The sequence below is a fragment of the Rhipicephalus microplus genome, chromosome 6 (genome assembly GCF_043290135.1).
Source record: "Rhipicephalus microplus isolate Deutch F79 chromosome 6, USDA_Rmic, whole genome shotgun sequence".
Classification (NCBI taxonomy): Eukaryota; Metazoa; Arthropoda; class Arachnida; order Ixodida; family Ixodidae; genus Rhipicephalus; species Rhipicephalus microplus.
This window is the reverse complement of record NC_134705.1, coordinates 174846819-174861088: the sequence shown is the minus strand read 5'-3', so window position 1 is coordinate 174861088 and position 14270 is coordinate 174846819. Positions and strand designations below refer to the sequence as shown.

Below are 14270 nucleotides of genomic sequence, written 5' to 3'. Positions count from 1 at the left end.
GGTCATTGAAACTTGCGATACCACGATGACATGTACGACGAAGTAATCACCTTACATCGTCTGTTCTTCAAAAGAGTGCTGGTCCCTAAGCCAGTGAAAAACCCGGGCAAGAAGGTTCGAAGAATTTCCAAGAATTTGAACGATTTTAGGGGTTTCTAAGTCTCCCCCCCCCCCTCTTTACCGTCTATGAATGTCTCCAAGTGAGGAGCTGTAAGCTTTGAAAGGGGGGGGGGGAGGGAAAGGTGCATTTTGCTGAGAATGAAAAGACGGCTTTCGCGTTCGAGTCTGCTAAGGCGAATGCAGTCGGGGCTCGTGATAATTCCTACTCATGAGCCCTGTGGGGCTTTCACCCTAAAGAAACACTAGAGGCAAATATTAAGTCAATGTTGATCGCTGAAATAGCCGTCCAGAAACCTCGTAGGGCTAATTTTGAGCCCAAAAAGTGCTTATTTTGAAATAAAATCACGTTTTAGTGGTCTGCATCGCGCTCCTACTCTTCAAACAACCCGCGCCTCATAGTGGACTGTTAGACGTCACTGCTTACGTGAGTAACGTTGCCCACCGTTAGTACGCGGCCGACAACACCCGCAGCAGCCGAGCGAAAGTAGCGGGAGCCACAGTAGCAACAACGGCAGTTGAAAAACTTTCTGCAATCTCGGAGGCCATGATTTTGCATGCTTGGCTCAACTGGGCAGCACCAGATGGCACCACCTATTGCCCTATCCAGCCAAAAACAGAACTTTTCATTTACTAGTGCCATTCCTCGTAGTAACAACATGCCGTACGTTTTTCTATAAATCAAACAAACAGACAAGCAGCATTCTATTACGTCTCTTGATGCACAGAAAGTTATTTTTATTGATGGTTTGATTACTAGTGGTTAATTATAGGGGGCGCACAAGCCATGGAGATAATTTTGCAAATGTCCCACTCATGGCGCACGTCGTATGATACATTTAGCCTAATTTTTTGGTGAGTGAGACATTATGTTGATAATACTCCTTTTTAGACGTTGTCATACATTGAGCTATCGCTAGTCATAAATCGTCATTTCGCCCCTACTGTCCATTTAAATAAACTCTCGCATGAAATTTCTGACAAGCACGTCTACGATGACTTGCCGCTGCACTGCACGCGCAGTGTTTCACGCACTACTATTTGGGCTGGAAGATATTGGTGACCAATCCCGGTGAAGAGGACAAGCCCCTGGGCACGGGCGGCACGGAGGGAGAGCAACCTGGCGCCGACGGGGGCCGAGCCACCAGGACTATCCTGGTGTCGCCGCCATTACTGCTGCTCTTCATCGGCTGCGTCCTCACGCGCCTTCCCTGACCTTTGTCTGCTTAACGTTCTTGGTTCACTACTTGCGTTTTTTATAACATTATTTTGTCATATGTTTAGCGATTAATAGACTTACGCACGAGTTGCTCTGTGTGATGTTCTAGCCAGTAAGATGCTGTGTCTGTGCCCCGCGGAACAATATAATTGTAGGCAAGTTTGCCGCCGCTTCGAGTTCTTTGCCTGAAGCCTCGATTATAGCGCAGCTTTTAATGAATGGGGGCCGAAGAAGTTCGGAGCCACAACGTTCTTTGAGTGTGCTCGCTTTGGGCCAAACAGTAGGTATACCTATTAGAATAGGATATGACGCTCAGTGCCGGCGTCTTGCACTTGACGGCCAGCAACGTACCTTCGCGATGGACAATAATTATGAGATGCAACAAAAATTATGTTTGGTAGACGTGTTCTTTAGACTTTTAAAGTTGGAAGGCATAGTGGTAATTCACTCTTCGTCGAATCTGTGAGTCCATTTTTTTTGTTCAGCCAAGACAGTCCAACAGCCATCCTATGTGCGTTAAGCCTAAGAGCTCTCAAATCCACAACTCACCTTAAAATACATGTGCTAGTTTTCCAGTATCTCTTCGTCGCGTGTGTGAGGTATGACAAAGCAATAGCAACTGTGCCGCCAATTTTAACCATTGCTCAGAAATCGCGTTAGTTTGGTCTTGGCCGAGAACCGTCACTTCAGTGGGTGTGATCAGGTGCGCTTCACGCGAGGCTTCTTGTGCGGGCTTCTGGGCTCGCACCGAATCCTAGAAATAGTCTTCCTATATGCGATGCAAAACCCAAACGCTGTCAGCGTGTCGCGCATGCGCAATGACCTCGACACTACTTATTGTGGGCCCCAAAACGCTTGAGGCCACTCATCACGCAACAGGCTGTTGTTTTATGTAGAGTGCGTGTTTTGTCTGTCTCATTGCAGCTGCGCAGGGGGGATGAAAGCGTTATTAAACGGTTGTACCCAAGTTCCGAGCTTGAGTGCGAGACGGAAAATACTTGGCATTTAGCACGCAACAACTCTTTTTTTTTTACGTGGATAGATTATAATGAGGCAACCTTTAGTTCGAGGCACGTGAGTTAAAAATATATTATAACGTGTTCTTTATTATTAATTGTTTTTTTTTACTTTCCTCAATACAAAACAATGCACTAGGATTGTCGGAAGAAACTCGCCAAAAACGTCGAAGTGCTGACAGGTAGGCGACTAGCGACGTTACCGTAGTGTTCCCTTTTGCTAGATAACCATAACAGGGCGAATTTAGCCAGCTTCTGCCCATGTATAACATATTTGAACGCCACAAATGAACCAAGTGATGTTATGTCGTAAAGTGTTGTTCCTGTTGACCAGCTATGTGCTTTTTTCGGTTTCTGCTTTTGCCTGATAAATTTTAATGCGAAAGATCAACTGAATTCTCTTGGGAAGGAGCCGTATAGAGAATATGGGGGCAAATAGCGAGGGTTTTTTTTTTTTTTTGCTTGATCGTAAATTGATATTCATTTTGAAACGGCTCAGAATACCAAACATATGGAAGGCTGAACAACACGAACGGTCTTCTTCGGCCTGTTTCGTTTTTTTTTAACTGATTGGTTGTGTATCAGATACAATGTAATCTACAAAGAAACGTTTCGATGAGCTTGAAGAGCTTGTGTTGAGCACAGCTCACAGGGATTCATGTCCTCACGCCACCGCCGGGACTTAACAAGACCCCGACGGTGCTCACAGAGGGACACTTTTTCTACTATCAACAGAAGTTTATTTCCTTGAACACATTTTCTATACAACCGCAGAACACCATATCCCGCACGCTCTAGCAATGAATTTCATAGATGAATAAGTGTTTTGCCAGATAAGGTAACAGACGGCTTCACTGAAGTACAAATGACCTAATCTCGCAAGGTTTTCAGCGTCCATAATTCCTATTGTTAAATTATCATACATAGATGAAATGGCTATGCATGCGCCGAAAACAGGATGGCAGCCACATGTTCTACAATAATCGCAATCCATCCATCCATCCATCCAGGCGGTGGCATTCTGGACCCGTGCCCCGACTCCCAGAATGTTTTTTTTTTTTTGCCATACAAGCAAAATAACCATTTGGCTGCCCGGCCCCCACTTTTTAAATCGATGAGGTTCCGCCCCCCCCCCTCAAACATTTCTGCATGCAACCCTGCATCCACCACGCATATTTTTACATTTCTGCTCTTTCTCTACGCTTGTCAACAACGCACCTTCCATTTTGGCCTGTATATTCTTACCAGAAACTTATAAGAAAACCTGTAAGCAACATTACATTCCCAGTAAGCTTGAGTTACTTTTTGCCCTCTGTGAGTCATAATTTCCACGTTTAGTCGTTGTGCACTCTCCACGCAATTCTACAGTTTTGATTATTTTGAGAGTCTGGCTCGGAAGCGTTGGCTGAAATCGTGGGATGGTACAGAATCGGGGGGGGGGGGACGTCTTGACCCCCCCTTGTGTTGAGGCTGGGGGGGGGGAGGCTTGTATGTATCCTTCCTCTAGGTTTAGCTTCAGAACATCGTATGTTTGAATTGCTTGACAGTTAACTACAGCGCCTTTGACTTTTTTTAAAGGCTGTTTCACTTTTTTTGTTGCGTGTACCTATGCTCAGCACCTGTCAGCTGCGTGAGACTGGAAATCGCAAAAGCCACCCGCCCGATTTTTTAGAAGACTGAATAGGACAATACAATTACTCGACCTGGGACACCGTGCTCTTCCGTTATGCTTTATTTCTAAGCATGATTTCATTCATACGCAAATAAAAACGAAACCCTCATTTAAAAAAGAAAATGGCCGCCATTGTCTGATTTGTGTGCTCCCTTGCGTTTTTTTTTTTTCGCATTTACGTCACTGCTCGGAAATACACTGCCAATCAGCCTGCACCCTTGAGGGTGCTTTTTGTGTTTCTAACTTACACCCTTATCGTAGGGTGTTAGTTATTTAAACGGAAAGCACGCTTTGTGTTTTCCCTTGCGTTTTTTTTTTCCCGATTTACGCCACTGCTCGGAAGTACACTGCAAACCAGCATGCACTCTTAAGGGTGCTTTTTGTGTCTCTTGCTTACACCCTTATCGTAGGGGGGTTACTTATAGACGCGGAAGGCACCCCTAAGGGTGCAAACTGTTGTAACGTTCGGCATCCAGCGAGGAAATATAAACTATAGCCTCTATTTGCTCGCTGGTTGCGAACCGACGTTACCGTTCGCGGTCCTTCAAGATGATCACGACGGTAATGCTCGACCTCGTCCCACTTGTCGGCTCTCACGCGCCCGCACGACGTTCATTCTACGATCATTCACGCTCGAGCAGCAGCATCGCCTCATGTGCACGGTGCCGCCCATTGTTCGCTGCATCGCGGTGACGTCGTTCTGACGCCGTCTCGCCGCGCTGCCGGCCATTGTGGCCGCCGTATTCAACACGAACGTCGAGGAGTCGGGTCGATGATCTTTGTTCCGTGACCTTTCGATGCATCGCCGTACGTACGCCGCCCTTTGCGATGTTTACACTCGAAAACAGGATCGCCCAATAACAGAAATTGTTCTCTTGCCACTTCTCTTTTCAGACTCTGTCTGTCTGTCTGTCTGTCTGTCTGTCTGTCTGTCTGTCTGTCTGTCTGTCTGTCTGTCTGTCTGTCTGTCTGTCTGTGTGTGTGTGTGTGTGTGTGTGTGTGCGTGTGTGCGCGTGTGCGCGTGTGCGTGCGTGTGTGTGTGCGTGTGTGTGTGTGTGCGTGTGTGTGTGTGTGTGTGTGTGCGTGTGTGTGCGTGTCCTAACAAAATTAATTTATTAAACCATTATGCACTTGCGTTTTTTTTTTCACTTTGCGCGACTGACAAACTGAATAAGGTCGTGTGCGAACATCACATTTGTGTCCCACGCGTTTTAGGAAATGCCTGCCGAAAACGCGTATTAAAGCGATGGCATTAAAGCGTCTCGCAGAAATTTCGGCTACGGTGTGGACGTCATTGGTTGTGAGCGAAACATCATCATCTTGTCCGGGCCAAACAATCGAATAAGAGTCAAATAGAATAATAAAAAAACTTCGAGTGAGAATCGAATCGAGGCCGTCTGCTTGGAAAGTTCTGCCACGATATTTTTTTTTTTTCAAAATACTTCGAACTACGAATGTCGTGTAGTGAAAGACGTCTCCTTAACGCATGTTATTACCGCGTGGTAGGAGCCTACAGAATCACCCCATGCGTCAAAACATAAGAATTGAGCAACAAACGAATGTTTCAAATTACACTACACGCCTCTCAGGTATATTTAGACATCGGCTGCAAAACCAACAACATGGGCAGTTCCGTAGGTTTGCGTAATGCTTAGTTGGATCGCGTGACGTGCAGCGGCCCTTCGCTGATTCGCGGAAAGAAGAAATGTGACCAAGTGAGCACTTAACAACTGTGCTTGCAGTAGACGTTCTATGACAACTTGAAACCACCATTGGTATCCGCACAGTCGCTCGCTTCCCTACGGCATGGTTGACGCGAGCACCTAGACTCAAGCCAGGCCAGTAATTGAAAAGGCGATGAGCAACACATTCTACTCGCAAAGGCTATGCGCAAGTATCCACCCAGTTATTAACTGTCAAAAACAACCACTTCGATAGCGACTATTGGCTATAGCCAGTGGACGGTTACTTGGTTCAACCAACTGACGTTGTTCAGCAATGCCACAGAAAGTCGACTGGCGCCGTATCACCGTGCTCGCTTTGCCTTTCACGTTGTCTGGAACTCGATCGGGCGTAATAAACAATTAGCGCAATCTAGTCCAACGCCAGCCAGCGTTTCATTTATGAAATAATATTCGTGAGCTCGTATCTCTTGTACGTACATGCTGCGGTGTGCGAGACGTAGACAAATCTGTTACAAGATCGCAATGGGAACGGCAGTGGGTATAGTCCCACCAGCGCCAGTGTCCGTAACTAAAATGGCACGCCAAATTAGAAAAAAAAAGCAGGAAACAAACGAAAATTTTTAAGAACGTCAGCCAATAGGCCGGCGACGCAGTGGAGACACTTGGTCTTTCTGTTCCGACGTGGGAGCGGCCCGCAACGGGCTCAAACGCGTTCCGAAGGGCCTAATCAGATTCGTGCATCCACCGGCCACTCTTAGTGACTACCATCATCAATCAAGAATGACCGCCTCTTACAGCGGGTATAAGGTGCGGTGTATACCCGCAACTGCGCTTCTCATGCAAGGTCAACAGATGGACTCAACGTGAACGACAGATAATGCCTGTGGTGGCTGTTATTCTTCGCTGCCACCCATGTATCCATTCGTAAGCAGCTGCTGTCTACTGCCAGCCATGATTTAACATAGTCTTCTGCTTACATGAATTTCTTGGTGTGTTATATGGCCAGTGTTTTTTTTCTTTTATTTTGTCCCGAATAGCTAGTATTGCTACATTGGTACGGTGTTATTATTCTGTGCTATTATTATTTATGTTTATTACTTATGCTATAGCCGTATTTTATTGTATGTAGCACTTTTTTATTTATTTTTAGCACTTTTTATGCACATGTATTTATTTTCACTTTTTCTTCCGGCAATCTTTATGCTGGAAATCCATGTAAATCGCTGTATATGTACATACGATATGGTATTCTGTTTTACTTGTTGGTTTTCTCGTCACTGCACCGGACTGCTTGTTGTTACTGCCCTGCATAGTCTGGTCGTTGGGTCTCGTCAAGCTACTTATGTAGCTTTTAACCCAACGCAACCATCCAGTATGTATAAACTGGAAAATAAAATTGAATTGAATTGAATTGTGGTGACAGTGAGGGTGGTTGAGGCCCGTATTACTGTGTAAATGATATTAATATCCATTCGTAAGCAGCTGCTGTCTACTGCCAGCCATGATTGCAGTGACAGTGAGGGGTGTTGAGACCCGTAAATTACTCTGACAACGATAATAATATCGCAACAGGAGCCGATTTGGGCGCGTATAGTTATACGGTGCCGCCGTCGCTGGTATTCGTAACCGCTATACCCTCTCGTGAGAAATAAGAAAAAAATATGCAACTAGAAAATTGCTAGGAATGCACGAGACTCGAATCTGAGCCTGGGTTCTTGCTAGTTGTTGCAACAACATTATGTAAGCAGTAAGCGCAAGAAGACAGTAACGCGAAGAAGAAGAAGATGAGGAGGACGATGCCTTAAATATGGCTTACTGTTTTCATAATGCGATTTGAACCCGCGACATCATTAGGAACATCAGTAGAGTATTCTACCACAGAGCCCCGCTGGTTTACGAAACTCCTTCGCGTAAACACCATATATACAGCTGTCATGTCGGTCTAGGAACCGTGTGATACAGCGTCGTAGAAGGGTAAAAAAAAATGGGCAGCATATCCACGGAGTGAATGAGGGAGAGTGGGGCGAAGCATTCGTCCGTCCATTCGTTCTTGCTTCCTTCCGTCTGTGCGACCGTCCATGCGTCCATGCGTCCATCCGCCCGTCCGTGCGTGCGTGCGTGCGTGCGTCCGTTCCTGCGTTCGTCCATGCATCCGCCCCTGCGTCCGTTCATGCGTCCATTCATGCATCTGTCTGTGTGTCCGTTCGTCAATCTATTCAACACTCCAAGTACCACCATCTCGTATCTTTTCATCATATATTCCCCATATAGAAACACCGCCATCCAGCGGACATTCCAAGGACTAAACGGGAGGTGGCCCACGCACACTTTCTAACAGCTTGCGCTTCGGGTCGGCTTCCCGTCTTTAACCACCTCGAGTTCATGGTATATACTAGTTCACTGTATTCATGGCACTGCGGCCCAACACTCGCTAAACCTTTCTAAAACCAAGGAGGTTACGCCCAGCGAGTATAACGTAGCAACCTTTTCCTGGCAGATTGAGCTCAATGTACATGCCAATGGCTCCATGGGAAATGAGAGACAGGAGAATTCGGCTTTTACTTTCTTACGGCTTGCACTTCGTACCTACTTCCCACCTTTAACTACCACGAGTTCATTCATGGTATATACTAGTTCACTGTATTCATTGCACTGCGGCTCAACGCTCGCTAAAGCTTTCTAAAACTAAGGTGGTTACACCCAGCGGGTATAACGTAGCAACCCTTTCCCTTCAGATAGTGCTCAATGTACATGCAATGGCTGCTAATGGGGATCGCAGCGTGCACGTTAACTAAAAGCCGAATGCTCCTGTCTCGCATACCCTATTATCAGCTATTGGCACGTACATTGAGCACTATATTTCGTTGTTCAACAACGCACAGAAGGAATCTCTCACCGGCACCACCTTGGTGGTCAAAATGTTTGCAAGTCAAAGCGTAAGACTGGTTACATACTACGACGGGACGCGGGACGAACGGGTGCCGCTATAAGGAGCTTCGCCCCTAGAATAAGAAGGCGCCACACAACGCGAATCGCGAAACGAGTGGGTCGTTGAGTGCTTCCAACACATTATGGAAGAACCAGCCACAACTGTTTATAGTCATTAGCCACCGCGCAAACAAAGTGCGCCTATAATATCTTACATCCGTGAAGAGGGTATACCTCACTCATCCGCAAACTAATGAATAGTGTCATTGGGTGCTTCCCTACTTCCTGAAAGTTACGATCGTTTATGGCCTAGTGGGTACCTTGCACGTGTATATTTGTATTGATGGCCCTCGGACGCTGTTCTATAGCTTATGTCTGTGCTGCGTGTTATGCGCAAGCCTGGCAATTTTTTTTTTAAGGCAAACATGGCAGCGCTTCTTCTACCTATGTTCCCGAATGAAAAAGAATTCCCATTATACAGATTACTTCGTACTCTACTATGACAGAGCAGCAAGTCGTTGACTTAAGAAAAGGTGTCTAACGATTACGATTACGATTACGAGCAGAAACCCGGAGACTTACAAAGAGGGTTCAGCTTAAGTTGAGGACGACGCAGCGAGCGATGGAAAGAGTAGGTGTAACCTTAAGAGACAAGAAGAGAGCAGAGTGGATTAGGGAACAAACGGGGTTAAGGATATCATAGTTGAAATAGAGAAGAGGAGATGGAAATGGGCCGGGAATGTAGCGCGTAGACAGGATAACCGCTGGTCATTAAGGGTAACTAACTGGATTCCCAGAGAAGGCAAGCGAGTTAGGGGGAGACAGAAGGTTTGGTGGGCGGATGAGATTAAGAAGTTTGCGGGTATAAATTGGCAGCTGCAAGCACATTACGGGGCCAACTGGTGGAACACGGGAGAGGCCTTTTTTCCTGCAAAGGACGTAGTTAGGATGATGATGATGATGATGATGATAATGATGATGATAATGATGATAATGATGATGATGATGGTGATGATGATGATATATTAAAATAGTCTCTTATTTATCGAACCCACAGCCAGTTTGAGTGAATCAGTGCTTTGAATTAAGCAAGTGATGAGGATCAAGCAATACTTCATACGGCTTTTGCCTGGTTTTCGTGCTTTCGTTTGCGTTGATTCATGACTGCGGTGCTGTATATAGCGAGTTTAAATTCCGGTTGGTCGTGCCATGTAGTCTCCCAGTCTTTTGATTGATTTATTGATTGATTTGTGGGGTTTACCGTCCCAAGACCGCCGTATGATTACGAGAGACGCCGTAGTGGAACGCTCCGGAATTTTTGAGCACCTGGGGTTCTTTACTTTAACGTGCACCCAAATTTCAGCACACGGGCCTACAGCATTTTCGCTTCCATCTAAAATGCAGCCGCCGAAGACGGGATTTGATCCCGCGAGTGTATATATATATATATATTGTGCGGTCGAATTCATCATAATTTCTTCATGCTCTCACGACGTCATCCTAGGATGGGATTTTCTCTCCCGCCACGACGCCGTCATTCATTGCGCACCAGCAGAAATAGAACTCGCGCCATTCTCTTCTTTGACGCCGGCCGACAGTCCATCCGCTGCAAGCAAGTTACTCGTCAGAGACGACACTCAAGTGCCTGTAAACTTGTTCGTGGCGGTGTCGGTCTACTGCGCAAGTCTTTCCGACACCGCTGCACTCCTCTCGCCATCTCATCGTGTTTTCATAAGAAAAAGCTTGCTGGTTCCTTTCGCGACCGTGCAGCTCACTCACGGCAGCACCACTATTTTTGTTGTGAACTCATCTTCGTACAGCGTTACGTTGGTGCAAGGAGAATGTCTCGGCAGCGTGGAACCCATCGAAGACGCGCAAGTTATGGATCAACCCGATGACATGCACTGCCCAAGTTCCTGTACGCTTGGTGCTGTTTCGACTTCTGCTTCATCATCCGATGATATATTCGGTCCCTGCATACCCGACAACCTTACGCAGGGCCAGCGTTCCCAGCTTTTGGGCCTGTTGGAAGAATTCCGCTCTTCTTTCGATGTCGCTCAACCTTCTCTCGGCCGCACATCCACCGTTACGCATCGCATCGACACAGGCGCACAGCCACCGCTGCGGCAACGTCCATATCGCGTATCTCCCACAGAACGCCGTGTAATCAACGAGCAAGTCGACGACATGCTTCGCCGCGATGTTATTCGCCCCTCTAGCAGCCCCTGGGCATCTCCTGTCGTTCTCGTCACGAAGAAGGACGGTTCTGTGCGGTTCTGTGTGGACTACCGACACCTCAACAAGATCACTCGTAAGGACGTGTATCCACTACCGCGGGTAGATGACGCGATTGACAGCCTGCAAGGAGCAGAATTCTTTTCATCCCTCGATTTGCGCTCAGGGTACTGGCAAGTACCTATGGCTGAGGACGCTCGACCAAAGACCGCTTTTGTCACCCCCGACGGCTTGTACGAGTTTAACGTTATGCCGTTTGGGCTGTGCAATGCGTCCGCCACCTTTGAGCGCATGATGGATACAGTTCTGCGTGACCTGAAATGGCACACGTGCCTGTGCTACCTCGATGACGTCGTCGTTTTCGCTCCTGACTTCTCGACGCACCTTCAACGCCTTCGGCATGTTTTAACGCGTCTGAGAAACGCCAGTCTGCAACTGAACCTAAAGAAGTGCCAATTTGCAGCTCGGCAGCTGACAATACTCGGCTACGTCGTGTCCAAGGACGGAATTCTCCCTGATCCAACCAAGCTTCGGGCCGTGACCGAGTTCCCCAAGCCGACATCCGTGAAGGAACTGCGCAGTTTCGTAGGACTGTGTTCCTACTTTCGGCGCTTCATTCGAAACTTCGCGACTATCATATCGCCGCTGACGAAGCTTCTCGGAAGTAACGGGCCTCTCCATTCGTGGTCATCACAGTGCGACGACGCTTTCAGAACACTTCGTCGTTTGTTGACGTCGCCTCCCATACTCCGCCACTACGACCCTACGGCCCCTACAGAGGTACACACGGATGCCAGTGGTGTCGGCCTCGGCGCTGTCCTTGCGCAGCGCAAACCAGGGTTCCCGGAATATGTCGTGGCGTACGCGAGCCGTACGCTTACTAAAGCCGAGACTAATTACACAGTCACCGAGAAAGAATGTTTGGCAATCGTCTGGGCCCTTGCAAAGTTCCGACCTTATTTGTATGGTCGCTCATTTGATGTCGTCACCGACCACCACGCACTATGCTGGTTGTCGTCATTGAAAGATCCCTCAGGCCGTCTCGCCCGGTGGGCACTTCGCCTGCAAGACTATGACATCCGCGTGCTGTACCGCAATGGAAGGCAACATGCTGACGCCGACGCCCTGTCGCGCTCTCCCTTGCCTGACGACAATGCCAACAACTCAGTGTCTCACCTTGCCATTTCTTCGATTAGCATTCATGCTATTGCTACTGAACAGCGCAAGGATCAATGGATTGCCTCACTGATAGACTTGCTGACTGATCCATCCACTCCATCTACTCGCGCGTTACGTCGTCAAGCCCACCATTTCGCCGTTCGCGACGACCTCCTCCATCGACGCAATTACAACGGTGACGGCCGCCAGTGGCTACTAGTCATACCTCGCAGTCTGCGCTCTGACATATGCGAATTATTTCATTCTGATCCGCAGTGTGCGCACTTCGGGGTATCGAAGACTTACCACCGCATTCGCCAACGGTACTTTTGGCGCGGCATGTACCGCTACGTGCAGAAATTCGTTCGCTCCTGCATAGAATGTCAGCGCCGCAAAACTTCAACGCACCTGTCGCCGGTAGGTCTGCAACCTCTACCTTGCCCTGCCAGGCCGTTTGGGCGCGTTGGCATCGATTTGTATGGGCCACTTCCACTAACGTCGGCTGGTAACCGCTGGGCCATTGTTGCTGTGGACCACCTCACGCGATACGCCGAAACGGCCGCTCTTCCCGCGGCTACAGCGAGCGATGTGGCTTCCTTTCTGCTCCAACGATTCATTCTGCGACACGGCCCACCCCAGGAACTGCTCAGTGACCGAGGCCGTGTCTTCCTGTCTGAAGTCGTTCAAGCCATTCTCAAAGAGTGCAACGTTGTTCACCGCAAAACTGCTGCTTACCACCCGCAGACGAATGGCCTCACAGAACGCTTCAACCGTACGCTGGGCGACATGCTCTCCAAATACGTCGCCGCCGATCACACAAATTGGGATTCCATTCTACCCTTCGTCACCTACGCATATAATACCGCCCCTCAGAGCACTACTGGCTTTTCACCTTTCTTTTTATTATATGGAAGGCACCCGTCACACACCATCGACACGATACTTCCGTACAGGCCAGATCCGTCTGAGTGGGCACCTATTTCTGCTACAGCCAAGCTTGCTGAAGAATGTCGAGAGCTTGCAAAGACCTTTACTGCGCATGATCAAGAGCGGCAAAAAAGCATTCGCGCTGACGCCAGTACTACTGCACCCACATTCCTCCCTGGAGCGCTCGTCTGGCTCTCGATCCCTACTACCGCAACTGGCCTATCTTCAAAACTATTGCCTAAATACGAAGGCCCCTACCGTGTCGTCAAATGCACTTCCCCAGTCAACTACTTAATTGAACCCATCGAACAATCTTCGGACATGCGTCGTCGAGGACGCGACATTGTTAACGTGGAGCGCCTCAAGGCCTACCATGACCCGCTCATTGTAACCAGCTCTTAGGTCGCCAGGCGGCTCCCTTTTCGTACCCGGGGTAGTTGTGGTAAAGCCTTTGAACAGTGGGTCATCCTCTTCAGCGCCTTCTAGTGGGTCGCCCTTTTTCTTAAGAAGAAGAGCAGCTCGTGCAGAGAGTCGATCCCCGCATTCGCATTGACTGTCGCTGTCGTGAATCATCGCTGAGTGTCCGTCAATAAACCGCTTAACGATATATATATATATATATATATATATATATATATATATATATATATATATATATATATATATATTGGAGGAGCGTTTGTCGCCGGATCCGGGAATAATAGGAGAATAAAAGGAGTTTGACTCACAAGTGAAAAGATTTTTTACTTGACGTTTCGACCGTGGGCCCGGCCTTCGTCAGAATGAAACAAAACACAGCAATGGTAACCACTTATATGCCAGTTGGTCACATGGATTGTAGATAGGTACAATCAATACACGTGGAAAAAATGCGTTCAAAATGTATCAACATACTGTTCGTCAGTAACATACTCGCGTAACAAGAAGATTCAACAGCAATTGACAGCTCATGTGGTGACGAAAAAAACACCGATAACAGAAGATTAACACGTGAAAAACAGCACCTACACTGTTACGGACAATTTTCAAGGATATAATAATAAAAGGTGATCAATGCGCATGACATATTACTGGCGCAAGAACGTTAAGGTGCCGGGATTTTCGTTGAGACCGAAAGCAATGGTACTGAATTTGTGGATGAGATATGATTCCCGGACTTCTCTGTCACGATGGGAGCTAAAGCCTGACTCTAGAATTGTAGCTTTTATCTTGCTGAAGGAATGACCTGGAAGCGCAACGTGTTTCGATAACGGTAAGTTAGGAAGGGAAATCGCGTGTGCTTTATGATTATTAAAACGTAGACGAAAGCTGGT

At 47.6% G+C, this 14270-nt stretch overlaps 1 protein-coding gene across 1 annotated transcript in view; it reads left to right on the top strand.

Annotated features, from left to right (window-relative positions):
* LOC142765053 (protein Skeletor, isoforms B/C-like) overlaps nucleotides 1-2154 on the top strand; it is a 41187-nt gene extending 39033 nt beyond the window's left edge. Inside the window, exon 10 of the mRNA XM_075865621.1 lies at nucleotides 1141-2154. Within this exon, the coding sequence (XP_075721736.1) occupies nucleotides 1141-1332 (192 nt within the window). The 3' untranslated portion in view covers nucleotides 1333-2154. The remainder of the gene's footprint in view (nucleotides 1-1140) is intronic.
* The last annotated feature ends 12116 nt before the right edge of the window (nucleotides 2155-14270 follow it).